The 24,537-nt window shown below is 52.3% G+C and overlaps 10 protein-coding genes across 10 annotated transcripts in view; 7 read left to right on the top strand and 3 right to left on the bottom strand.

Annotated features, from left to right (window-relative positions):
- Nucleotides 1-73: 73 nt before the first annotated feature.
- On the top strand, nucleotides 74-1,270 carry PV08_01337 (uncharacterized protein; the record flags this gene model as incomplete). The annotated part of the gene is made up of 1 exon (XM_016375699.1): nucleotides 74-1,270. The coding sequence occupies one exon, from the start codon at nucleotides 74-76 to the stop codon at nucleotides 1,268-1,270; it is 1,197 nt and encodes a 398-aa protein (XP_016240975.1).
- Nucleotides 1,271-2,041: 771 nt separating this feature from the next.
- On the top strand, nucleotides 2,042-3,310 carry PV08_01338 (uncharacterized protein; the record flags this gene model as incomplete). The annotated part of the gene is made up of 1 exon (XM_016375700.1): nucleotides 2,042-3,310. One exon carries the CDS (start codon nucleotides 2,042-2,044, stop codon nucleotides 3,308-3,310), a length of 1,269 nt encoding a protein of 422 aa, XP_016240976.1.
- Nucleotides 3,311-4,716: 1,406 nt separating this feature from the next.
- On the bottom strand, nucleotides 4,717-5,775 carry PV08_01339 (uncharacterized protein; the record flags this gene model as incomplete). The annotated part of the gene is made up of 1 exon (XM_016375701.1): nucleotides 4,717-5,775. One exon carries the CDS (start codon nucleotides 5,773-5,775, stop codon nucleotides 4,717-4,719), a length of 1,059 nt encoding a protein of 352 aa, XP_016240977.1.
- Nucleotides 5,776-6,916: 1,141 nt separating this feature from the next.
- PV08_01340 (uncharacterized protein) lies at nucleotides 6,917-7,967 on the top strand (the record flags this gene model as incomplete). Its single annotated transcript, XM_016375702.1, has 5 exons — nucleotides 6,917-7,047; nucleotides 7,137-7,382; nucleotides 7,509-7,567; nucleotides 7,617-7,726; nucleotides 7,782-7,967. The coding sequence occupies 5 exons, from the start codon at nucleotides 6,917-6,919 to the stop codon at nucleotides 7,965-7,967; spliced, it is 732 nt and encodes a 243-aa protein (XP_016240978.1).
- A 534-nt stretch (nucleotides 7,968-8,501) lies between these two features.
- On the top strand, nucleotides 8,502-12,923 carry PV08_01341 (uncharacterized protein; the record flags this gene model as incomplete). The annotated part of the gene is made up of 3 exons (XM_016375703.1): nucleotides 8,502-11,113; nucleotides 11,163-11,708; nucleotides 11,756-12,923. The coding sequence occupies 3 exons, from the start codon at nucleotides 8,502-8,504 to the stop codon at nucleotides 12,921-12,923; spliced, it is 4,326 nt and encodes a 1,441-aa protein (XP_016240979.1).
- A 431-nt stretch (nucleotides 12,924-13,354) lies between these two features.
- PV08_01342 (uncharacterized protein) lies at nucleotides 13,355-16,540 on the top strand (the record flags this gene model as incomplete). Its single annotated transcript, XM_016375704.1, has 2 exons — nucleotides 13,355-13,449; nucleotides 13,618-16,540. 2 exons carry the CDS (start codon nucleotides 13,355-13,357, stop codon nucleotides 16,538-16,540), a joined length of 3,018 nt encoding a protein of 1,005 aa, XP_016240980.1.
- A 1,650-nt stretch (nucleotides 16,541-18,190) lies between these two features.
- Nucleotides 18,191-18,856, bottom strand: PV08_01343 (uncharacterized protein; the record flags this gene model as incomplete). Its single annotated transcript, XM_016375705.1, has 1 exon — nucleotides 18,191-18,856. One exon carries the CDS (start codon nucleotides 18,854-18,856, stop codon nucleotides 18,191-18,193), a length of 666 nt encoding a protein of 221 aa, XP_016240981.1.
- A 1,036-nt stretch (nucleotides 18,857-19,892) lies between these two features.
- PV08_01344 (uncharacterized protein) lies at nucleotides 19,893-20,668 on the top strand (the record flags this gene model as incomplete). The annotated part of the gene is made up of 3 exons (XM_016375706.1): nucleotides 19,893-20,061; nucleotides 20,116-20,192; nucleotides 20,249-20,668. 3 exons carry the CDS (start codon nucleotides 19,893-19,895, stop codon nucleotides 20,666-20,668), a joined length of 666 nt encoding a protein of 221 aa, XP_016240982.1.
- A 2,040-nt stretch (nucleotides 20,669-22,708) lies between these two features.
- On the top strand, nucleotides 22,709-23,796 carry PV08_01345 (uncharacterized protein; the record flags this gene model as incomplete). Its single annotated transcript, XM_016375707.1, has 3 exons — nucleotides 22,709-23,353; nucleotides 23,482-23,533; nucleotides 23,615-23,796. 3 exons carry the CDS (start codon nucleotides 22,709-22,711, stop codon nucleotides 23,794-23,796), a joined length of 879 nt encoding a protein of 292 aa, XP_016240983.1.
- Nucleotides 23,797-23,982: 186 nt separating this feature from the next.
- PV08_01346 (uncharacterized protein) overlaps nucleotides 23,983-24,537 on the bottom strand; it is a gene marked incomplete at both ends in the record, with an annotated part of 4,172 nt that continues 3,617 nt past the window's right edge. The window contains one exon of the mRNA XM_016375708.1: nucleotides 23,983-24,498. Coding sequence (XP_016240984.1) covers nucleotides 23,983-24,498 — 516 coding nt within the window. The remainder of the gene's footprint in view (nucleotides 24,499-24,537) is intronic.

Below are 24,537 nucleotides of genomic sequence, written 5' to 3' on the forward strand. Positions count from 1 at the left end.
TCGACCGGAGGTGCCTCCAAAGGTGTCGCAAAATGCCAATGCCGTTTATCGATCCTGATTGACTGTTTCAGCCATGCTGTCCATACATGTTAGTCTTTGCTTGTGGCTTTGTTCGCTGTTGGCCAGCGCCTTTCCCACCGAAGCCCAAGCAAACAGTTTAGGAATTTCCCAGGAAACCTTTGAAACTCTCGAAGAACTCGCTCGCATCGTCGACATCTCCTACTGCGTCGGAACCAGTGGCATTCAAAAGCCCTTCAAATGTCTTAGTCGATGTAGCGATTTCGAAGGCTTCGAATTGGTTACCACATGGAATACCGGACCCCTCCTGTCCGATTCCTGCGGCTACATTGCTGTGTCGCATGCTCCCTTTCGGAAACGAGTCATCGTCGCCTTCCGCGGCACGTACTCAATTGCCAACACCATTGCCGATTTGTCCACCAACCCTGCCGAATACGCGCCGTTTCCGTCCCAAAGCGACAACGACTCTGTTTGCGCATCCGTCGAACCCCATGACGAACAGGAGCCTCTTCTGCCACAACTGTTGAAACAATCCGAGAAAAGATCTTTATTGCAGTCGGAATGTCTAAATTGTACTGTTCACGCTGGATTCATGACCTCGTGGAGAAACACACGGTGCACAATCGTCCCACACGTCGAGAAGGCTCTCGAGGAACATGCAGGCTATGAACTAGTCTTGGTCGGACATTCACTCGGCGGCGCTGTAGCCGCGCTCGCCGCATTAGAATTCCAAGCACGCGGCTGGACACCTCATGTCACAACCTTTGGCGAACCACGTATTGGAAATCTTGCCCTCAACCAATTCATCGACAAGCGGTTCAACCTGGACACCGCGGATCCAGAGCAAACCTTATATCGCAGGGTCACGCATGCGAATGATCCTGTACCTCTGCTGCCATTGGAGGAATGGGGTTATAGAATGCACGCCGGCGAGATATACATTTCCAAGTCATCATTGCCGCCCACTCGAGCCGATATATACCACTGCCAGGGGGATGAAGACCCATCTTGCATTGCGGATGGAAGCACAACGTCGGCTGATAGGGATATCGCCGGTGTTGATGCGGAGGATCCCCAGAACGAGTCGAAAATCAAAACCATGTGGGGCATTGGCCGCCGATACAGGCTGTGGGAATTGTTCTTTGCACATCGGGATTATTTCTGGAGGCTGGGCCTCTGTGTCCCGGGTGGTGATCCTTGGGATTGGTCGAGAGGCAAGTACAACGTGAGCGTGATGAATGACGTACTATGAACCTGATTACAATACGTGTGATCCTTTTGTCTCAAAAGCATGGAGTTGGTACGGGCCGAATGCAGTCTAGTTTCTTCAGGTTTCCGTTTCGATTCTGCGCACAGAGTACGATACCTAGATGGTTGTAAGGAAGTGTTTGGATCAACGAAGGTTGGCCTTGTGGGCCGTAGGGAGCAGCTTACATAATGTATCCACAGACAAGTACATCGCAACATATTGATCATGGTTTTCTGTCTTCTTCGGATCATCATTCTATTTAGGATCGCCCTCGTTATCATGGCTCTTGACCCTCTATACCAAGAATGGCCTTGTGTTCGTCGGCCCAGCATTGCCGGCGCGCGTCAACGGAGTATTCAAAAGCCCGATGGACATACTGGTCTCGGGGGTTTCTAGTTCCCGAAACCAAACATTTTCGCTTGGACTCACCAGAGCTTGCACGCACAGGCCCACGAGGCTGCCTCCTCAACTGGGTCCGGACGAGGTCAAGAAAATAGTGGTTCAATGTTCATTGTCGATATAAGTCAGCCAGATCCTCCCCAGGTAAGTGACCTTTCATTCCCCCAGAACAAAAGTCAAACCGTGCTCTTCAAACCACGCCGTGGAGGCACATCTTCCGGCACAGAAACACTTGTGCATCACTATCGTTTCTCTCTGCCTTAACCGTTCGCCTACAAGAATAGCCGTCTCACACGGCTGGTTTGCTGCGATACTCTTCAAACCGCCACATCCGAAACTCAACCCCACGCCACAGACATCGTGTTGCTGCTCAAAATGCCGATACGCCAACCACGTCTTGCTATCGTTGGAGGCGGGCCTGCTGGACTGACAGTCGGGATTCTCCTCCACAAGCACCAAATCCCCTTCACCATATTTGAGTACCGCCCTAAACCTACAGATGATGAACTCGAAAGTCCGGTTGGAATGCTTGACTTGCACGAAGAATCTGGCCTGGCAGCCTTGAAGGAATGTGCCCTCCTGGAAGGCTTCGAATCGCACACGGCTGTGTGCAGTGAGGCTCAGATTATTGCTAACAAAGAGGGGGACATCATATACAAGGATGATGGTGGCCCAGAAGCTCGTCCAGAGATATCGCGTAACTCCTTGACAAAATTACTCCTTGACCAACTACCTGCTGGTAGCATTCATTGGGAGCATAAACTCTCCTCCGCTAGCTATCTCGCTGGAGACTCGGACAATGTGGAGATCGAACTCAACTTCGGCCGTCACGGAAAACACACGTTCGATTTCGTGGTTGGTGCCGATGGTACCTGGTCCCGCGTACGTACGTTGTTGACAAGTGCAAAACCCAGATATGCAGGCTTACAGTACATGATGTTGGCCATCAGACACGTGTCAGAACGTTATCCTACCATTTCTGAATACGTCGGCACAGGCAGCTTCGTATCTCTTGGCAAGAGAAACGGCATCATGTGCCAACGTGCCCTGCAAGATTCTGCTCTGATATATGCCTTCCTGTCCGTCGATAACGAGCACTTTGCCGAGGATTCCGGTCTTACCAAGGGTACACCTGCCGAGGCAAGCGAGAGATTGTTGAATGATGAAGGACTCTTCGGACAGTTTGGGCCGAAATTGAAGGAGTTGTTGCAGACTGCGTGTGAAGAGGAAACGAGACTGGATCCAAATGCAAAACTAGTGGTCAGATCACTATACACGCTACCCCATGGCCATTCATGGGAGCACAGAACGGGAGTAACTCTTGTGGGAGACGCTTCTCATGTGATGTTACCGTTTGCAGGAGAAGGAGTGAATGTCGCCATGTGGGATGCACTTGACGTCTCGCGCTCCATAATAAAGGCATACGAGTCTTCGGCCACTAGTGCTGTAGCCTTTCAGGCGGCTTTGGATCCCTTGGTCAAGGAGTTCGAGGTGAACATGGCGGCACGGGCGAAGGAGAAGGCGGACGAGGCTTCCAACAATGCCAAGCTCATGCTCGGTAGCGAAGATGGTGCCACGGCCATGGCTGACTGGATGCGAGCAGCAATGCAACAAGCGAAAGCAACCCGACCTTCGGTTGAGTGACTGACGCGCTGCAGGGGATCACTCCAGCACCATTTCTTAGAGCAATAGAACGGGCAAACGGCGAAATTGTGTCCTGTTTCAAGCTACGTCAACTCTCCTCGTAGCTTGTTAGAACCAGTGTAGCTAAATCAAAAGTCATCTCTGCCTCCAGGAAGTGACGACAAAGGGCAACTAATGTACCAATCTGAAATATCTTGTGAGACATCGACTTATCCAGTCGGACTCTAGAGTACTGTATGTCCCTCTTAGTCAGCAATTCCTGTATGGCAGAGATCACATGATTATGATTCTTGGCAAAGGCCATTCCCATCCTGGACAACGTGAAAGACAAAGTTGAAGACAACCAGGCCAGGCCGCGAGGATCAGGTTGAGCATTTTATCCAGCATTTCCGTTACCATTCCCTTTCGCTATTGCAGCCTGGTGTTGGCTCTGGTCTCGTATTGAACAGCCAGCCCGGTTTTATCAAGTGCAACTCACTCTTTGACAATCATGGCGTCACAACTCCTACCACTGGGTACGCCTTGCAACAAATAATAAGCATGGCCCTCGATGCTGATGATCAGACTAGAACTCATTGACAAATGCGTTGGCTCAAGGATTTGGATCATAATGAAGGGTGACAAAGGTGAGACTCGACTTTCGAACCCTCTTCGTCTCTGTCACACTTGCTTTGATCGCTGGAATTTCGACTAACCTATGGTCCTCAGAATTTGCCGGCACATTACTTGGCTTTGATGATTATGTCAGTACGTAATGATCCTCCTACCAAGCCAAGTCATGTACAAATCAACCGAGACATGCTGACCTGAGTGAACTACAATAAGATATGGTACTCGAAGATGTTACTGAATTGTAGGCGGTCTTGAAAAGTCTCTGCCACCACCCGGACAAGTATACTAACCCTTTTCCATCTAGTGATTACACTGGAGCGCAAACCAAGCTGCCAAAGATCCTTTTAAACGGAAATAATATCTGCATGGTGAGTGGTGGCGCCCTGTGGCAACCGACATCAAGATCTTTCATACGCTACATTGATGGTCTCCTTTCTGATTAGCGTGGCTAACATGCGCAACAATCCCTAGTTGATACCCGGTGGCGAAGGCCCCATTGCAGCGGCGTCGTGACAAAGCACCAGCCAGACACCTCTCCAACAAGCTACAAGGTCTCTGGTCGGAACTTGACCAGAGCACCACAGCACGACGACTCGCGAGCACCGACCCGAAAGTGGCAATACCAGTTGTATAGCGTTGTAGATAGGTAGGCAGCTTTGGTACACCTACGGCGCTGCCAGATGTGAATTCTGAAGCATGAACTGCTGTCGGGCGGATGAGTCAAACTGCAAAAGGCAGCAAAAATGGGCATTAGAGAGCCTACCAGATGTTGTGGTGTCACAGATTGTTGGATCCTATGGGGCGAAGCGAGCCGTCGATTTCTGCAGGACTTTTACAGTCTCCTGCTGAACCTGCTTTACAATATCACCCGCAGGCAAAACTTCTCTCACGAGCCCAATACCTGTTCCAGCATAGGTTGTCATCCGACCCTCAGGTCCCCATCCTGAATCTCCTTGCTGCATTGCTTTTTTGTAGAGCTGCACGTTCTCTTCATTGCTCATTCCATGCTTGGCGTCTTGATATGTCCTGTTGACCACTCCCCTACCATTATATGTCTGCGGCCATCCATGGATGTTTCTCACGACGTCATATATTGTTGATGCAGCTGTGCTGACGCCGCCATCGCTGACTCTTAACACCTCGTCTTGGTAGCCTTTCGCGATGACGGCTTCTTTCGCGGCGAGAAACCTTGTGCCCAAAGCTACACCGTCGGCCCCTAGTGCCAGAACAGCTGCGGAGCCTCTTCCATCCATGATACCTCCAGCGGCCACGATGGGGATTTTGATGCCCTCTTCCGCCAAAGCATCTACGGTTTCTGGCAACAAGGTCAGCAGACTTGCTCGGTGCGCGAGTCCATGACCCCCAGAGTCAGCACCCTGTACTACCAGCACATCCGGCTTCGCCGTCTTGGCAACTTCCAGAGCTTCGGAAACCGTGCCAACCTGGATCCATATCTTCGTCTTGTTCTCGGTCGCTGTGCGAATCTCTCTAGCCCATTCTAGCAAGTCGCTTAACTGCTTAGGCGCGAAGAACCACACCGCTGCGACGGGATGCTTTTTGATGGCTTCGAGGGCGAGTTGCAGATCGCTTCCCCAGTTCTGAAATCCCACGCCGATAGGGAGACACCCGTTATGCAAAGGGACCTCTTGGGCTTTGGCAAACTCTGCTGCTTCTGCCAGATCATTGGCTAAGGGTGTCAAGTCAAATCCGCCGGCAAGAAATCCAAGGCCGCCGCTCGAAGATACTGAGACGGCATGACTGCCTAACGTGATCTTCATCATAGGCGCCGAGACCACGAGCGGAACATCTGGACTCGTCCATGGATAGTCAGCATGGAAGATGTTTTGCGTCATCATGAAATGGCTGGGCTCCTTGTGTAGAGGAGGTGCACCACGGACACGAATAAATGCACTTCTGCGAGAACAGCCAACTTGTGCCAGCGCCTGCCCTAGATATATTGCCTGATCCTAGACATATTTATAAGCCAACGGTTCCCACACTGAAAAGAATCTTGAATCTCCGCGGACGCTGTCGTGTACCATCGGATGACTCTGTGAGCGGATACGAGGCTATGAAACGTACAGCCAATTGCTGCGTGGTAACAGTCAGCTACCAAGCCGAGATGGACCTGGAGTTGGTGGATGTTGGAGTCAGGATGTTGGAGTAACGAATGACTGCTATTGAGATGTTGTTCGTCGGTCAATAATGCCTCGGATCTGGTCTCAGTTGTCCCTCACTAGACAGTGACACACACCTCTGGCCTTTCCTCTCACGTGATTCTTGGCAGCGACAGCATTTTCACGTTGTCGGTCGAGTCCAGCATCGACACCATCAATAGGTTCAATAAGTTGTTGAGCCGCAATCCAAATCGCATCCCTGTGATTGTCCTGGTATAGTCTGTCGTTTCTCAAATCCAAACTGCCGCTTCTGCGCGAACAATAGATTCCCGTGCGCATCGCTTGGATATTTGTCGCCATCTTAACAACAGCTTTATTTGCGAATTTTCCAGTACACACCAGTTCTCTCTGCCTTGCACTCGGACAAAAGGTCTTCAAAATGTCCGGTATCAATGCTCCAGATCGGTATGTGCATGCACGCCTCCTCCTCTTTGATGCAATGCTCTGGATTGGTGGTGGTGATTGCAAACGTGGTTTTGTTTGTGGTGGGAAAACGTGGCCCATGATGAAGAAGGATCGATCCTGGACCTGAGCGCCATAATCGCTACTTGATGTTGGACAACTCTCAAACAAAGATAACAAACACTCTTCGAAGCTTTTCCCAGCAAAGGCCTATATTTACAGCAGAAAACAGCTTGCTTCACCCAGGCTACTGCTGCATTTCACCGCCTACAGCCTTGGCATAACATGGACTGCGCTGCCACCCACAGCACGACATTGCCTGCCTTCGCCATATCTCATATTCAATAATCAATCGCTGCTACTTGTCAAACAGGAGTGCGTTGTTGGCAACACAAGAGGTTGAACATCTGGTGTAATGGACAATTCTTCAACTCCTGCGGACCTCAATGCTCAGCCCAACATGAATGCCGCAAGAACCATCTCTGCAAGTCCCTCCCGACGCCGACGTAGAGGTAGTTTGGCCGATCCTCTCCGCAACTCCAAGCAGTAAGCCTAACTCTGCTCCTTTCTGACCAGGTCATCCCATCAGGTGTCTCTGGACCGTATTGCAGCCATCATGTTTACAAGACTTCTAGTGACAACAACAACAACGACAGAGGCAAAGAGAACAGCGCCACTGTTAAAACCACCCTCACTGTCAACATCGAGACTATCAATGAACCAGTTACTCCCGGACCACCCTCACCAAAGCCTGGCGACACGTATCCTGGATCGGGAAAGGGCGGAATTCCACAAGATGGCCTAGCCTGGAAAAATCACATCTCCAACAAGAGATATCATAATCCCGGGGTCAATCACAATGAAATCAACAATCAGGAGAGGTGCGCAACGGAGACCACCACATCCAAAACGAGCTCGTCCTTCTTTGAACTGGGTCACGTTTCCTTCGCTGCTGGCCTTTTTATCCGTGCTGAACGGCGTGACATTTCGCTAACGCATTAACTTAGTACCGAGGCATTTATACTGGGTGACGGTGAGAAGAAAATCGAAGAGAAAATCGACACTCGTGGGTACGCTGATAACTTTGCCGATTCTGCGGCTCACTTCTGGACTAGGAACTCCCAACACTGTCATTTTCACATTCAACAAGGAAGACCATACTCTCGCCAACATGCTCCGAGCAAAGCTCCTTGAAAATAGCCACGTCACATTCGCGGCCTACAAGGTCAGTTTTCAGGCCACACGAAAGCGATAGAAGCACGGCAGACTGATAGTTATAGGTTCCCCATCCTCTCTTCGCGAAATTCGAACTCCGAATTCAAACCGATGGCGAAATCACTCCTAAGGAAGCTCTCATCGCTAGCTCCAAAGAAATCATTCGAGAGCTCGATGTGCTGAAGCATAGGTTCAAGAAGGAGTACGATCTTCGCAAGATGGTCGGCAGCGTGGGCCAAAACGGAGCTTGAACCAGCTACCTCTTGCCCATGTTGCGGAAATTCGGCGGTGAAGACGGAGCAAAGACGCATTCCGACCAAGGCTCAAAGGATACCCTGTACCATTATAGGACTGCAGACGATGGCGTTTCGGAGTCCAAGCTGGATTCTTCGTGGTGTAGATTATGATTAACATTGTCGTGATGGGCGTGGCAGGCAGGAGATCGACAGACTCACATACCTGCCACCAAAGTAACCAAAATATCGCTTTGACCATAACATTTTACGTCTCTCTTTGTCGCCGTGGAAGCGTGACTCCTCAGTTCTGCGTTTGAGTGTCTCGCTGATCAGGGATCCCGTCGCCGTCGGTTGATGCCAAGATGCTTAGTCAGGTGCCTCGCTAGCAGCGACCCAGCCTCAGTCGCCCGCCCCAAAATCCGCGTCATTCGAAGCAAGTCAACCTGCTGGCGCAGTCGTCGCCAAACCCAGATTACCACCAGCATCTCACTCGTTCCTGCGTTTTGTTCGTTCTTCATCTGCGGCCAGTTTGTTGTGTTCTTGAGCATCATGTATTCCTCCTCTAACTCGTTCCTGGGCGGTTCGAATAGTGCCCGCCCAGGCGCGGGTTTTGGACAGCAACAGTCATTTGGCTCGTTCAATCAAGCTCCTCAACAGCCATCGCCGTTTGCTCCCCAGCCTACCGGCTACCCCGGACAGTTGCAGTCACAGCAGACCGGCTTTCCAGGACTTGGGCCGCCGCAGAACTTCCAAGCTCCGGCACAACAGCCACAATTTACTGGTTATCCTGGCCAAATCCAAGGCCAGCAGTCTCAATTCCAGCAAGCACCGCAGCAGCCTCCTCCTTTCCAGCAGCAGCCCTCTTTCCAAAGTGCTCCCGCTCCTCAACAGCCGCAGCAGCAACAGCCACCTCAAGTAGCTCCGATTCGCCCCCAGCAGACCTCTACCCAGATTGCGCAGTCATTCAATCCAGGGGCTTCGAGTACGCCTCCGTCAAACAGGGGCCAGAGCCAGAGTACGAGCAGGATTCCGAACATAAGGCTGTCATTCATTACTGCTACGGATCAGGCAAAATTTGAACAGCTGTTTAAATCAGCAGTTGGCGACGACCAGGCGTTGAGCGGAGAAAAAGCTAGGGATCTTCTTCTGAGATCTAAGTTGCCAGGCAGCGCACTGTCACAAATATGGATATTATCGGATACCACAAAGTCCGGGCAGTTGCTGTTCCCAGAATTTGCGCTGGCAATGTACCTGTGCAACCTCAAATTGACCGGGAAAGAGTTGCCATCTGTCCTCCCCGAAAAGATCAAGAACGAGGTGTCGAGTATGGTAGATATCATTTCATTTGGCGTTCCTGATGCGCCCATCAGACAAAATGCAGTGTCTCCACCTGCTCCTCAAGCTCCACGACCACAACAGGCGTCTAACCAACAGCTGTTGTCGCAGCTTACTTCGCAGCCAACTGGTTTCTATAATCAGGCGACGGGTTTTCAACCTGGGCTTCAAGCCCAACCTACCGGCTTCCCAGGCCAGCAGCAAGGCCTTCAACCCCAAGCCACGGGATTCCCGGGTGCTACTGGATATACCGGCCCACGTCCACCCCTGCCACCCATGCCTACTGGATTCACGAACAACATGTCACCTCAGCAAACAGGCCCTTTGCAAGCCCAACCTACCGGCTTGCCAGGGCAGTGGGGCTTTGTGAACGCGCCAGCTACGGGACTTCCGAACATTGAGGCTTTGCGCCAACAGTTGATGCCTCAAATTGGCCGCGAGGGTGGTTTCACTACGCAGGGACTGGCAGGCTCTGCCAAGATTCCTTGGGCTGTTACAAAGGACGAAAAGCGAATATACGACGAATTGTTCCGCGCTTGGGACGGCTTGGGCAGGGGCTACATCTCAGGAGATGTTGCTATTGAAATCATGGGCCAAAGTGGTCTCGAGCGGGGGGACTTGGAAAGCATCTGGACCTTGTCTGACCCTAACAATAAAGGCAGGCTCAACATGGATGAATTTGCCGTGGCAATGCACTTGATCTATCGCAAGTTGAATGGATATCCCGTGCCAAATCGCCTTCCGCCAGAATTGATTCCACCCTCGACCAGGAACTTCAATAATTCCATTGACACCGTCAAGTCTTTGCTCTCGCAAGATGCTGAAACTAGGAAACAAACAGGCGCATTCTTGCAGCCCCAGAAGACAGGTGTCAGTTATCTGAAAGATCGCTCTTTCCGAGCGGGTTCAGCCTCTCCAAGTTTCGGACGGAAAGATGCCACTGTGTTTCGCAACAATGATGATGATATCGGCTATCGATCCAGCGCAAGACGCCGCATTGGTGCCGGCGGGAGGACCCCGTCACCTGCTCAGTCCTCAGACGTCTCCGAGAGTGCCTATGACGATATGACACCAGATCAGATTAGGAAGAAGATTCGAGAGAAGAAGATTCTTTTGGACGCAACAGACTTTCAGGATGAGCGTCAAGCTGATGATGATGACGTCCTGGACCGTCGGGATAGACGCGAGGCAGAGGACCTTTTCAAGCAGATTCGCCGCATCCAGGACGATATCGATACACACCCGAATTCGGGATTTGGTGGTTCAGACACTGGAGCTGAAAGAAGATCCATGCGTAGAGAACTACAGAAATATCAGGATCGCCTTCCAGCACTTGCCTCAGACGTTCGAAAGGTCGAGAAGAGTATTGCAGAAGCTAGGCTGCAGTTGTTCCGCCTGAAGGATGCCAAGGCTCATCCAAATAGCGCCTCTAACATCGTCGGCACAGGTCCTGGTGGAGCAGTCACCGAGGCTGATCGTATCAAGGCCAGAGCAAGAGCGCGGATGCAGGCGAGAGCAGCAGAGCTAGCAGGACGACCTGCTCCAACGACGGATGATGAAGGAGGTGCCCAAAGACGTCTGGAACAGGAAACTTCCAAGGTCAAATCCGAGCAGGAACGACATGAAGCTATGACCCGAGACGTTGAAGATAGTGTCAAAGACTTTGTCTCCAGTCTGGAAGACGGCCTACGCGTCGAGGGTGAAAGCGCCACCCAGGAACATGAACGGAGACGATGGGAAGAAGCTTTGGGTGTGGAAGACGAAGTCAAAGAACTGATCTATGACTTGCAAAGGAGTAGCAGGACAGCCAAAGTCCGCAAAGAAGAGTAAGCACATGTTTTATCCATTGGTGAATTTCATGCTGATCAAAGAAAGGCAAACGCGCGCTGCTCCCCGAGCTTCTGCAGATTACGGTCGCGACGAACCAAGACACACCAACGGTAGCCTGCCAAGTCGTCCCGCCCCTTCCACCACCACTTCATCGTCATCTTTGACTGTCGGTACATCACCTCAGGATCGAGTCGCTGCTGCCAAGGAGAAAGCTTTGAAGCGTATCCAAGAACGCATGGCTGCAGCAGGCATCAAGCCGGCTGGGGATTCCGGAGAGACACTTCAACAGCGTCAAGAGCGCGAGAAACAGGAACGAGCGGAGCGTATCCGAAAAGCGGAAGCAGAAGATGCCAAGCGTGAGCAAGAGAGGCAGCAAAGACTGGCGAACGAGGGAGTTGCCCCTCCGAGTCCTAAATCTGCAAAAAAGCCTCCTCCCCCACCTACTCGAAAGCAGCGACAGGAGAGCTATGATCTCTCTGACCGCAAAGCACATGAGGCGGCAGCACAGCAAAAGGCTAGAGCTGAGGAAGAAGCAGCCGCACAGATCAGGGCCGAGCAAGAGGCACAGGAGCAAGAGCGCAAGAGATTAGAGTAAGTTCATTCTGACATAGTCGCTATGTGTACTAACAGATGTACAGGGCGCAAGCCAAAGAGCAGGAAAACGACTTGGAAAAGGAGCGTCAAGCCGCGCAAGACCGTTTACGTGCCTTGGAGGAACAAGTCAAAGCTGGCAAGATCAAGAAGCAAGAAGAGAAAGCTCGTAAAAAGGCGGCCGAAAAAGAGGCCAAGGAGAAAGAGGCCAAGCTAGCTGCTCAGCGAGCTGAGCTTGAAGCCGCTAGAGAGAGAGAACGGCAATTGCAATTGCAGCTTGAGAACTTGGGTGACTCTTCTTCCGACGACGATGAGCCAGAACAGGTCACCCCACAGGAGAGCACACCGGCCACAAGTCAAGTCCTGACAAGCTCGATCTCGTCACCTCCGCCTATGGCACCTCCTCCCCCGGAGCCGTCCACAAGCAGTGGCTATGATGCCAGCCCCCTTTCCAGCCCTCCAGGAGAAGAGTCAAAGAACCCTTATTTCAGGAAACTCTCCCAACGTTCAGAAGATGCAACGCCTGTCTTTTCACCACCACCAGTCCCCCAGAGTCAGCCCTTTTCTCCGCCAGCTGCAGCACCACCCCCAGCTCCAGCGGCAGACCTACCATCTACCAATCCTTTCCATCGGATTGCTCAACAGGAGGCTACCAAGCCGCTGACGCCCTCATTCACTGGTGCTCAATCAAGGCGTCGCCCGGAAGAGGACGAGTGGTCAGCCGCTGGGTCTGACAAGGACGATGACAGCGACAACGAGGACGACCCTCCGGCAGCTGGGTCAGCCAAACATCTTGCATCCATTCTGTTTGGCACCATGGCACCACCCCGGCCACTTTCAGCCATGGATAGTAAAGACAGCAAACCTGCTACGCCTGTCCAGGAACCTCCACCTGTTCCAGGTGCCTTTGAGGCTCCGCCCGCACCGCCACCACCAATGCCAGACAGTGGTGCACCATCGGCAGCTCCTCCTCCTCCCCCAATGCCTAGCTTTGGGGCACCAAGCGCACCACCACCACCTCCTCCTCCTCCGCCAATTCCGAGCGGTGGTGCGCCTGATAGTGCCCCTCCACCCCCGCCAATGCCCGCGCCAGCCCGCACAGGCACCGGAGATATTGGGGCCCTTCTAGGAGAGATTCAAAGAGGGAAAGGGCTAAAGCACACGGAAACAAAGGACCGAAGTGCTAGTTCTGTAGCTGGAAGGGTGCTGGATTAGACGAGTGAAAGATGAGCGTGCCTGGTGTATGTGGAGTGTAAGAGGTGTTGCAATGTCTGATAAGATCTGATATAAGTTTGTGTATCCTTAAGACTACGGCGTCGTTGTACTCGTAGGAAACACATGAGGGTGCAAGGCGGGTAGGCCCAGGTGATTGAACGGGCTAATCCATATGAGGCTTAACCGGTACAAAGGACACTACGTCTCATCACGTGATTTGGCGGCGCGTAGAGCTAACCAATTTCGAAAGTAACAACAAATAACTGGTGATTGGACCTGAGACACCAGCAGTTAGACGACAACACTCAAAACCCGAGTAACGACTGTGAGAGGTGCTGCAAGAGGTTCATGAGAGCCCGGATGCAAACCTCGTCCCCTCTAAGAGAGTAGCAAGGTTGCCCACACTCCTCGGACGACGACCAGACGACAACATGCCTCGAGTTTCAAGCCAGAGCGGAGGCCGCCCAAGCAGGCAAGCCGTGGTCATGAACATGGCTCGTGAAAAGAGCAAAGCATCGCCGATAAAGTAAGGGTACACATCCTTTTGACAGGGCTATTCAGCGAAGTGCAAGTGAAGGTCCAGAGGGATGTGTGAAACGAACGTTGTCTAAATTCACCGTGCATCACCGCATGGCTTCACAATTCTTCCCACCCTGGTATGACGGTGTTGTTTACTGACGGAATTTTTTTCTAGGCTGGCATTAAACGATGACCGGGGTGAAAAAGTTGCCCGCCTTCAATCTCGACAAGCACTCCAGGAAATCCACATGAACGAGATTCGCGCCGCAGCGAGTCCTGTCCGCAAGATCAACCAGCACCGCAATCGCGACCGCCGAGATACTTCGGGCAGTCGAGCCATGTCCGAATCCCCACGCACTCCGCGCACGAGCGATGCGCACTTGCGCAAAAAGGTCGCATTGCACAGAAGGCAGAGTCAGCAGAACCACGGTCAACATGCGAACAGCCCGCGAACCGATACGCTGACACCTATGAAGCGCGTACCTATCCTCGCAAACTTCGAAGAGTGGATGAAAATGGCTACAGACAATAAAATCAACGCGGCGAACTCGTGGAATTTCGCATTGATTGATTATTTTCACGACATGAGCCTGTTGAAGGAAGGGGACGGGGTGAACTTCCAGAAGGCCAGTTGCACGCTTGATGGATGCGTCAAAATCTATACGAGTCGCGTTGACAGCGTGGCTACTGAAACAGGTCGGTTGCTCAGTGGCCTTGCGGATGGCGCGGAGGGGAAAAAGCGGAACAAAGACGATGGCGCGGATGACGATGATGACGAAGGTGAAGAGGGCGAGGACGGAGAAGGCGAAGACGGGGAAGGAAAGAAGAAGAGCAAAAAGAAGACGACCCGGAGTCATGAAGCGACACTTGCACCGGGATTTGCGAGTTTTCAAGGAAAGAAACTCGAGCTGGAATTCGCCGTTGACCCTCTTTTCAAAAAGGCATCCGCAGATTTCGACGAGGGAGGGGCTAAGGGTCTCTTGCTGAATCACCTATCGATTGATTCGGATGGGCGGATTGTTTTCGACAGCAGTGACGACGCCGGCGATGCGACACTGGTAGCAGACAAAGACAAGAGCCAGCATCACGGTGATGGCGATCAAGAGGACGGGGCGGACGCAGCTGTTGCACAAGCTACTAAAGCAGCTGCAGAAACTGACGAAGCAGAGATGGAGGATCCAACTCCTACGCCAGAGGCTGAAGAGCAAGACGAAGAAATCGACCTCGGGGCCCTTGCAGCAAAGTTTTTCCCTGACCTCGGCGTGCTCGACAGCCAGGACGTATGCCCTTCGATGAAGTCCTTCACTCTCGGCGATCCATCAGGAGAACTGAACATTCCTTTCCTAAAGGCGCCAGACGACTGGCGTGAGCAGAAGAAAGGATCTACAACACCTGCGCCCCCTACACTTGATGGCAATATCAATCTCTCAGATCAAACGGGTATATTCCTAGACGGTACTAATGCCATGGGCTTCGACGATGATGACGATGATGGCGGGCTGCTCGGCGGCTTTGACGTGGCCGATAATGTCGGTTTCGGTGAGGGTGGCGAGGCTTGGGCCAAGGATGCTGCGATCGAGGCGCAGACTCGAGTTGTTCAGGCCGGAGAGATGGATGACAATCTACTCGAGGGTGACAACAACGCATATGCACTATCTCTACAGCACAAGTACCAAGAAGACGCCGAGCACGAGAGTATCATGGCGTACTTTGATAAGGCGTTCAACTCTAGAGCGAAAGGCAAGATGGCGTTCATGACACTGGAAAATTGGCGCATGCAGAAGATTCAGAAGGCGGCGCAGGCTGAGAATGCGCCAACAACGCGGCAGCGCAAAGAAAAGGAACCGTTTGAAATTGATTTCCTGGGTCCCATGTCGGAGAGTCTGAAGGAGTTGCTGGAGGCGCCCGCTGTGCTCAACAGTCAGATCAGCCTGCCCAAGGGACAGTGGAAGACGAAAGGTCGCAACCTGTTAGACAAGGACGACGAAGTTGTTGATCCCAGGAAGTTGATGAGACTCTGGACGAAGCCTAAGTGTCGGGTTGGTCGACGTAAGGGCAAGATGGGGGTCATTGACGAGGGCTTTGGGGCCCGAAACCGACTTGCCATCATCCACGGTCAACAAGGCGACGTTGACGAAGACGAGGAAGACGAAGGGCGCAAGGGCGATTACGATGCCGACTTCTTCGCCGACGACGATCAGATGCCGTTCTTTGATGGCCCGCTGCCCATTGATGACGAGGACGACGGGCTTGGTGTCGGTGATCTGGACGTTGGGGACGAGGGCCAGGCGTTCATGGACGCAAGAGAAATGTTGTCGCCCCCTCCACCTGATGGGCAGCATCAGCGGCAGAATGATGGGTTCATGGGTATGATGGAAGACGGTGCCGTATTGAAGCAGGAGCCGCAAGAGGGCGCAGAAACGCAGGACCCTCAAGCGCAGCACAATGGCCTAGACCTTCTTCCGGGCAGTTTCGGCAGTCAACTTGTCACGCAGGCCGGTCGTCGCTTGAGACCAGAATATGTCAACTATGCACGCACAGCGAAGAAGGTGGACGTCCGGAGATTGAAGGAGAACATGTGGAAAGGGATGAGTGAGAAGTTGGCACTGATGAGGATTGATGTCTTTGAAAAGCCGACGAGTGTGCAGCAGGAGCATGCGCAACAACGACAGCAACAAGTGTCGGAGGCTACGGCCAACGGTGTTGTTGATGAGGATGTTGACATGATGGACGTGGACGTGGACATGGATGAGCACGAAACGTCACAAGATCAGGACCAGCTTCAGGGTGAATTACAACGACAAGTGGATGATGCAGACGCCACTCGAGGAGATGAAGGGGTGGGTGGTGGCGGCGCCGGTCAGGTTGGTGAGGCAGACGACGCACTCAAGTTCACCGAACTCATCCAGGACCTTCGTGGCGTTTACCCCGAGCAGCAGATGAAGGACATCAGTACGAGTTACTGTTTCATCTGTCTGTTGCACTTGGCCAATGAGAAGGGGCTGGTGCTCGAGGGTGAAGTTGACGGCGAGAGAGCGATGCAGGAGATCCGCGTCATGCGGGACAAGAGTGTCGGTGAAGGGTATGAAGGCGAGTGAGTGGGTGAGTGGGTGAGTGTTGACCCTGTCGGAAGGTGTAGGTAGCTATTTTACCTTTTGTTACGTGCGTGTATATACCCAATTGAGGGTATACATTTTGGGTTCGGTTGGTGTTCAGATGGAACCTCTAGGTACATTACCTGCGTATGATTGATGATGGATCGGACGATGACCGGGACGTCTGTGGGCGTTGTCGGTGTCGGTGTTGATGGAGGAGGGTTTCGTGACGCATTCCTCGAGCGATCGGGTTGGTTTCTCTTTTCTTTTTTTTCTTTTTTTTCTTTTTCTCTTTTAAAGAAAATAAAGATTTACAATTGTTGTTGTGGTTGTGGTTGTGGTTGTGGTTGTTTTTTCAGAGGTTGATATTCTTTTGTTTTCCCCCAAACACGATCTCGTACAGACTCGTTCATGGGTGGGCGAGAAGGAGGGCAAGAGCGAGGACGAAAGATGAAAGATGAAAGATGCAGAGGCAGATGCAGAGGCAGATGCAGAGGCAGATGCAGATGAGGGGGGGTCGGGATGTCCAGGTTTGACGATAAGCAGCAAGCGATGCTTTATTATTAAATATATTTACCGACCGACCTTTTTATTTTATATCGTGTACGGTACCTTCTGGATAACCCAACTGGTATCTAATCAGTAAATCTACCCCGAGTGTCTTGAGTATCTCGTCAGACAGATACTGTACACCAGCAGGTACAGTAGGCACCGTCCGTCCTTGTCGATGTGGGCACCCCGTACTCCGTGCATACATAGACATTCATCAGTATATTCTCTAGCGGAGTGAGGTTCCACAACACACTGGGATGCTCAAACTAGCTAGCTCAACACAAGGCAGGCAGTTCGCGAAAAATCATCAAGACCTTTAATAAGAGTGCGGAGTGTAAGTTACTCTATTAGGCATCGTATCTCTCTACTCTATCTATCTACCTGGCGCAGTTTCGTATGTATGTATGTATGTATGTGTGCATGTATGTCTGTGTTCCAGATGCAGACTTTTAGCCGAGAAGGGTTCTTGGACACTTGGACATACCAAAGTCAAGGCGGGCCACCTCTACCTAGTAGACTGTAGCTCCCAAGTAAGTACGGGAACATGGACTGTAGTAGTCGACGAGCCGTAGGTGCTCCGTACAAACAGGCAAACTCGGAAAATGAGTCTAGCTTGTCACCGGGTGACGCGGAACAAGAGACCCGGTGTACCCGTTCGGTGCAGCGAACGCCAGGGTAGCATTCGGAAAGTTGTTCCTTGTGCGTGGTGGATGTACTCGTACACGAATCGTACTCGTAAGTGTGTGTGTACGGGTCGAAAGAAAAAGATAGAATCCAAATAAATATGTGGCGTAGCTCCACTCCGAGTCTATTGTACTTGTAGTTTGTACCCGAAAGCAGGGCACTTGGGAGTCGTAAGGTATGGATGGAGTACAATGGGACGAGTCCTCCTTCTGCAGGCTGGTACTCCATAATTTGTCGTTTGCCAAAGTCGGTAGGTTTGAAGGACCCGGAGAAAGAAAACCGGCTCGCTCGCTTGCTGGCTGGACAACCAGGAACTGGAATGCATCAGAGTGTCCTTCTTTAGTGTGGTGTCAAACTGTCAGACCACGGCCATGCATCGCCGACGACATTCTGCCCTTACGGAGGAAGTACTTTCTTTTATAACTTGGCTTCGTTTTTGGCCAGAACCCATAACCCTTCTGCTTCGGTCATGACTAGGCCATCCTTGTTGACGATTTGGCCTCTTGACTTCCACTTGCGGCCTTCTCTTCCCTCGAGCCAGCATTTGACAATGACGTCGTTGGGCGTCGGTACGGGTGCGCGGTATGTCACGTTCAGCCCTGCGGTGTAAAGGGACTCTCGGGCTCCCTCGAGATGCCGGTGGTGTAGCATGACGCACAAGCCCATCATCTCGTCGAGAATGGCGCAGGCCACTCCGCCGTGGAGCGTGGTAGGGTGTCCGTCAACACCTGGGCGGCCGAGGTGGAGGAGCATGATACAGTCTGGGTTCTCGGGCACCTTCACCACCGCCTTGTGGCCTTGGCCTGTCTTCAATGTGCCCTTGGGACTTTCTTCGGCGATGGGGAAATCCTTCAACTGTAGGGTGACCAGATACGGGATGGTGGTCGGGGTAGCGACGGTTCGCGAGAAGAAGTAATCTTCACCGTCATCTTTGAGGACGCGGGAGTAGGTTGGGATTGGGCGGTAGACAGGGTTTGAGAGGTACTTGCTGGTAAAGTCGTTGGCTGCGAAATGCGCCAGTGCTTCCTTCGGGACGTCGTGGGCGGCAATGAACTTGTCCATGAAATCCATTTGTTGACCCATGCTGGCGGTAGAGGTCGCACGGTGTCACGTCTCGTGCATCACCCGCTCTCACAGACGCACAATGCAAGAAGCCAAGCTACAGAAGCGAGGGTGCTCTGTCCTGATATACTCGTAGGGTCGAACTCTGCATAGCCGGTTCCCAGAGCGCGGACATAATCCGCGCCCGCGGGAGTCAAGGTGTAGCCAGGAACCTCGGAACTGAGTGCGCTGGCGGCCCAGTGCCCAGCCTCGTCTGGCGGGCTTTCTGCGGCGGGGGTTGATACAAGGACCAGTACGGATACTCCGTACTGCACAGGCCTATAGCTTCCTACAGTCTCTGCGCTAGGCAAGGGTTACGTGGACACGGTGTCGGAGGAGGGAGACTTCTGGAGGCTCTGAATGGGCGGTGCGTGGCCGGGGCTGGTGAGGCTGGTTGCCATTGGCGGCGGCCCTTAATGTGTTTTAGAGCTGTGGGCTGCTCCCGGCGGCCTGCGAATAGGGGCTTTGGACACCCCCGGTTAGCGAGCTTTAGCTGTGCTTAGCTGCGTCTCAACCCTGGTCCAGGCCTGGTGAGTCGCCCCGAGTTCGAGATAGCAAGCACAATAGCTTCGCTTGACATCAACCCGCCGCCTCTTCTTCCGCTACGAACAAAAATAAAAAGGCCGCACTCTCGCTGCTGTCGCGTCCCATTATTGACTGCTGTTTCACCTTCTTCATTATCGCTCAAGAGAGGTAAAAGTGCGCTGCCGTAGCAACAGCATCGTATACCCAGATCAAAGGTAGCTATTTCCCCAGTTGTTCGGCGCCGCCATCGCACCTTATCGCGGCGGATTGATCGCTCCTCGGTCGCTGCGTCCGCTCCATTCCATGCGGCCCGCTCTTGCCCTCCCAGCAAACTGCTCTCAGCTTTTTCTTCCCTTCTCACTCCCCGCCGCGACCTTTACTCTGCCGTCTTGACCTTCATCATCCTCTTTTACCCAGCATCAATTGACATTAGGCATCTCACAGCAGACAGACACCAAGTCTTCTCTCCGTACCTCCATCCACCGTCACCATGATGTCCAGGGCCCTCCTCGTAGCCTCAGCCATTGCTGCTGTCGCTCATGCGCAAACCCTCGAGACCTCTAGCGCTTCGTCGGTCGCTGCCACGTCTACTGCCTCTCAGGTGATGCCTCCAGTTGCCACGCAGGCATTCAACCCGGCTGGAATCAACACAACCGTATCATGTAAGAGAAGACTACTGAACTCTTTGCGATGAGCGAGACACTAACTGGGAGCAGTCAACTGGTGCCATGCGCAGCTAAACACTTGCCCGTTGATTTGCGGAGGAAGTGCTTCTCTCAATCAATGCGACGATGTAAGTCACTCAGGATCTACTAAGCTTCTGGCGCTCTGATCTAATTGTCCCATCAGGTCGCCTTCACCTACAGCTGTGTTTGTGCCAACGGAACCGTCCCCGATAGCACTGCTTTCATACAGACGCTCCCCTTCTTCATCTGTCAAGAGACCTACATCCAGTGCATCAACAACAACCCCAACGATGCTCAAGCTCAATCTGTCTGTAAGGACAACGAGCAGTGCGGTACTCGTAATGCGACTGCCGAATATCTTGCTGAGCAGGCCGCTGCCTCCTCAGCCGCTGCCTCTACCACAGCTGCCGCCTCCTCTGCAGCCCCTTCATCCACCCCTTCGACCTCTGAAAACAGTTCTGCCACTGCCACCAGTTCCTCTGCTGGCGCTAGTGGCTCCGATAACGCCGCCGCCGGTATGGCTCATGTCACTACTGGGGCTTTCGCTGCGGTGCTCCTGGCCGCCTTCAAGCTTCTCGTCTAGACCCGCGGTCCTCAGCTGTGTAACAGCGACCTCCATTCTTTGACTCGAAAATGATGTTGGACAGACTCTTATTCTCGGGTAAGGCCAGAGGCACAAAAGTTAGGGAGGGTGTCACTGTTTGGTTGATAACAAAACAGAAGACAAAAACAATTGACAAGTTATTGGAGGATGAACGACGACATGCAAATGACTTGGCATGATTAGGGGCAATGAATCGTTACGAGTTCATGGTGACGTGAGAGACTTGGGGCAAGGGCATTGAACGAGCGAATGATTTATGTGGCTTTGTGAGCGTTCTGCGATTGCTTCTGGGGGCAAAAGCAATTTCCAATCCTTTAGCGAGAGTGTTTGTACCTCTGCATTGGCACAGACAGGGGAACATGACCATTGGAGGGAAACTTGGTAGAGAGAGAGAGATGGGCCTAGTAATAAATAATAACATGATTGTGGTTCGGAGACTGGTACGGAGTATTCTTTTTTCTTTATCTTTTCTACTGAGAAGATCTACACTTGAGATCATCGTAGGGAATTTAGTGATCGGTAGAGTCTAGAGATGATGATGTTTCCACTTTTTATGATGCGCACTGGTCGATCTTTGGAGCTTCAGCCACACGAGGCTGCGAGAATGAGGCTGAGGTTCAGCCTTGCCGAGGGACAGCGTTTGTCCGATGACGAATGCGGAGAAGCTATTGTACTCCGTCTAGTCCCAAAAGTACGAGTACTTGTACTGTAATACGAATCTCGGTACCAGTACTTTTGGGACTAGACGGAGTTAGTGCGTGAATCTTCCATTCGTCCTGAGCCTCCTTTTCTCCTCTGAGGAGTCAGTCGATCAGCCCGGTGCCAGGAATGCGGGGGGACTATGAATTTGAGATACTGTACCTATTGTAGCTAGGTAGTATGCGGGTACGAGTGTCCTTTTCCATGACGAAAACCTTCCCCTCCCGAGGCCTTTTGTTGTTGTGTTAACCTTGCGTGGTCTTCCGCCGGCTTAGACGAAAATGGAGAAGCCGAAAGGTTTTCTTAATTCTTGTCATCGCACACTACTGTATGTACCTCGTCTGGTCATGTACAGAGCGTGTGGTACCCAGGTAGCTACTAGTACAAGACGTATGTAGATGTGTTATATATATTATGTGGCAGTGTGTGGGTTTGTCTGTGGGTATTTAAATTGCCGGTGGTGTGATATTTCCCTGTTCAACAAGTCTACCTGTCCATCTACCAACCACTCCGTATTACCTACGTACCTACATCATACTTGCATACATCTCCTGTGCACCCGCTGTACCTGAGCTACCTGACCTACACCTCCTAAACGAGCCGCGGGATTCTTTTTCTTTTTTTTTTTTTCGGTCACCATGCGCGCCTTACGATATCACGGTATCAAAGACTTGAGACTCGAGCACGACGTGCGAGAGCCGGAATGTACAGAGACCGGTGTGAAGATCAAGCGTGAGTTTTGCCTCTCTCTCTCTCTCTCTCTCTCAGCCAACCTGGCTGGCGATCTTCAACGCGTATCTCTTGATTGCAGTCGACGGAATTGTGCGTAAATGTGACGACTGACTGACGAATCTTCTGTTGATGTTTGGCGAGGGTTTAGCGGCGTTTTGTGGAATTTGTGGCACTGATTGTGAGTTGTATCCCAACCCCCGAACTCCGTACATATGCTCCCACCTATACACACACACACACACACACACACACACACACACACACACACACATACACTCTCTATTTCTTGTTGTCTCATGCCATTGACTCACTAACCACCAATCAATGATCCACTTGTGCGCAGTACACGAGTACTCGGCTCCCACTTTTATCCCATCCAAGGATGCACCACACCCGTTGACCAAGGAGTCTATGCCTGTGACAATTGGGCATGAATTTGTAAGTGCTGTACAGAGCCTCCAAGCAAAAGTACCTTCAAGGCTCTTGCCTCCTGACCTCTGACCTCTGACCTCTTCTCCCCCGGAATTGCACCCCCCAACTTCCAGGGTGGTCCATGCGAGATCCAAAATGCTAACCTCGACAACTCCCATGTTTCGGGCGATTATGAAGAGCGGCGAAATTGTCGAGATTGGATCCAAGGCACATAACCCCACGAACCTCCAAGTCGGAGACAAGGTGGCCGTGCAACCTACCATTGCTTGCTTCTCGTGCGGACCCTGTCAAGAGGGGGCCATCAACTGCTGCGACGGCGCCGGGTTCGTCGGCCTCAGTGGCGGCGGAGGCGGGATGAGCGACTTCGTCACCGTCGATCCGCAGTTCGTCTTCAAGTTGCCCGACGACGTAGCCCTCGATGTCGGCGCGCTGGTCGAGCCCCTCGCGGTCGCGTGGCATGCCGTTGATCAATACCCTGTCGGACCGGACACAGAGGCCATCGTCATGGGCGCTGGGCCCATAGGGCTAGGCGTGATTCAGTGCCTGAAGGCTCGCGGGGTCAAGACGGTCATTGTCGTCGAGATGGCCAAGGAACGGCAGAATTTCGCTATCCAGTTCGGCGCCACGCACCTGATCGACCCGACGAAGGAGGATGTGGTGAAGAGGGCCAAGGAGATTTGCGACGGGCAGGGTCCGCACGTGGCGCTCGACGCTGCCGGTGTGCCGGCGAGTATCAAGACTGCCGCGCTGTCCGTGAGGGCGAGAGGGACCATTGTCAATCTGGCCATCTGGGAAAAGGAGGTGAGTTTGCCCCCGTGTGGAGACGGGGAGATGAAATTTTCCCACACATACACAGAGAGAATAGTGTATCTGAGAAAGCCTGGAACCGAGAAGATGATTGTTGACGACTATGTTCTTGCATGGCGTAGGTCCCGTTTCAACCTAACAGTTTGGTCTTTGGAGAGAAGAAATACGTCGGTGGTAAGTAGAGTTGAATGGGCGGAACATTGTCCTGACTCCTGAGGAAAGTCCTTGTGCTGATACTTATATGATGGCGAACAGTGCTGGGGTATCTTCAAAAAGATTTCGCGAGCGTTATCTGCGCTCTCGGCGATGGAAGCCTCAAGCCCGAAAGGATGATCACGAGTAAGATCAAGATCGATCGGGTCCCTGAAGATGGATATCGGCCCTTGATTGAGGAGAAAGACAAGCATGTCAAGATCTTGGTGGATTGCAGAGCTTGAGTTGGCTTCCGGGCGTACTGTGGATTTCATGACTTGCTTCCATCCTTCCACTGAACACTGGTGCTGAATCCTTCCTGATCCAGAATTGAAAGGACTTCCGAATGCTTCGAGCGAATGAGAGATTGGACGTAGTACTTTATGCACAGTACCTTTTTGGATCGTCCTTCAAGAGACGTTCAGCAATTCCTAGATGTCCAGCTCCGTATCTGGATCCCGCAGTGCCCCATTCTTGATGAGAAGACGTGCTGCAATCTCCCATGGTTTTTTTGTTCTCGTCCAGCTATATTCAGTCTTAGATGATAAACACCATGATAGCGGTGTTCGGCCATTGTTGTCCCTGGAGTTTACTTCGGCACCCAACTCGATGAGAATTTCCATTCTCATCACGTCAGCATTCTCTGCGGCATGAGAGAGCGGCGTCTTGCCCTCATCGTCTCTGGTATCAAGAATAGCACCATTCTTAATGAGAAGCTGTGCTACGGCCTTTGTTTCTGTTGTGTCCTCTTTCCAAGTAAGAGCCATTTCCGGTGCTAAACACCATGAGAGCGGTGTTCGGCCTGTTGTATCTACCGAGTCAACCGCTGCACCCTCCTTGATCAGTAGCTCCGCCACAAGTATACTGTCAAACTCTGTAGCGTAAGAGAGCGGGGTTCGGTCGCCTGAATCTCTTGAGTCCACTACAGCACCACGGTCAAGAAGAAGCTGTACTATCGCCAGGTGACCATTTTCAGAGGCCCACGA

This window comes from Exophiala spinifera, assembly GCF_000836115.1.
Source record: "Exophiala spinifera strain CBS 89968 unplaced genomic scaffold supercont1.1, whole genome shotgun sequence".
Taxonomy (NCBI): Eukaryota; Fungi; Ascomycota; class Eurotiomycetes; order Chaetothyriales; family Herpotrichiellaceae; genus Exophiala; species Exophiala spinifera.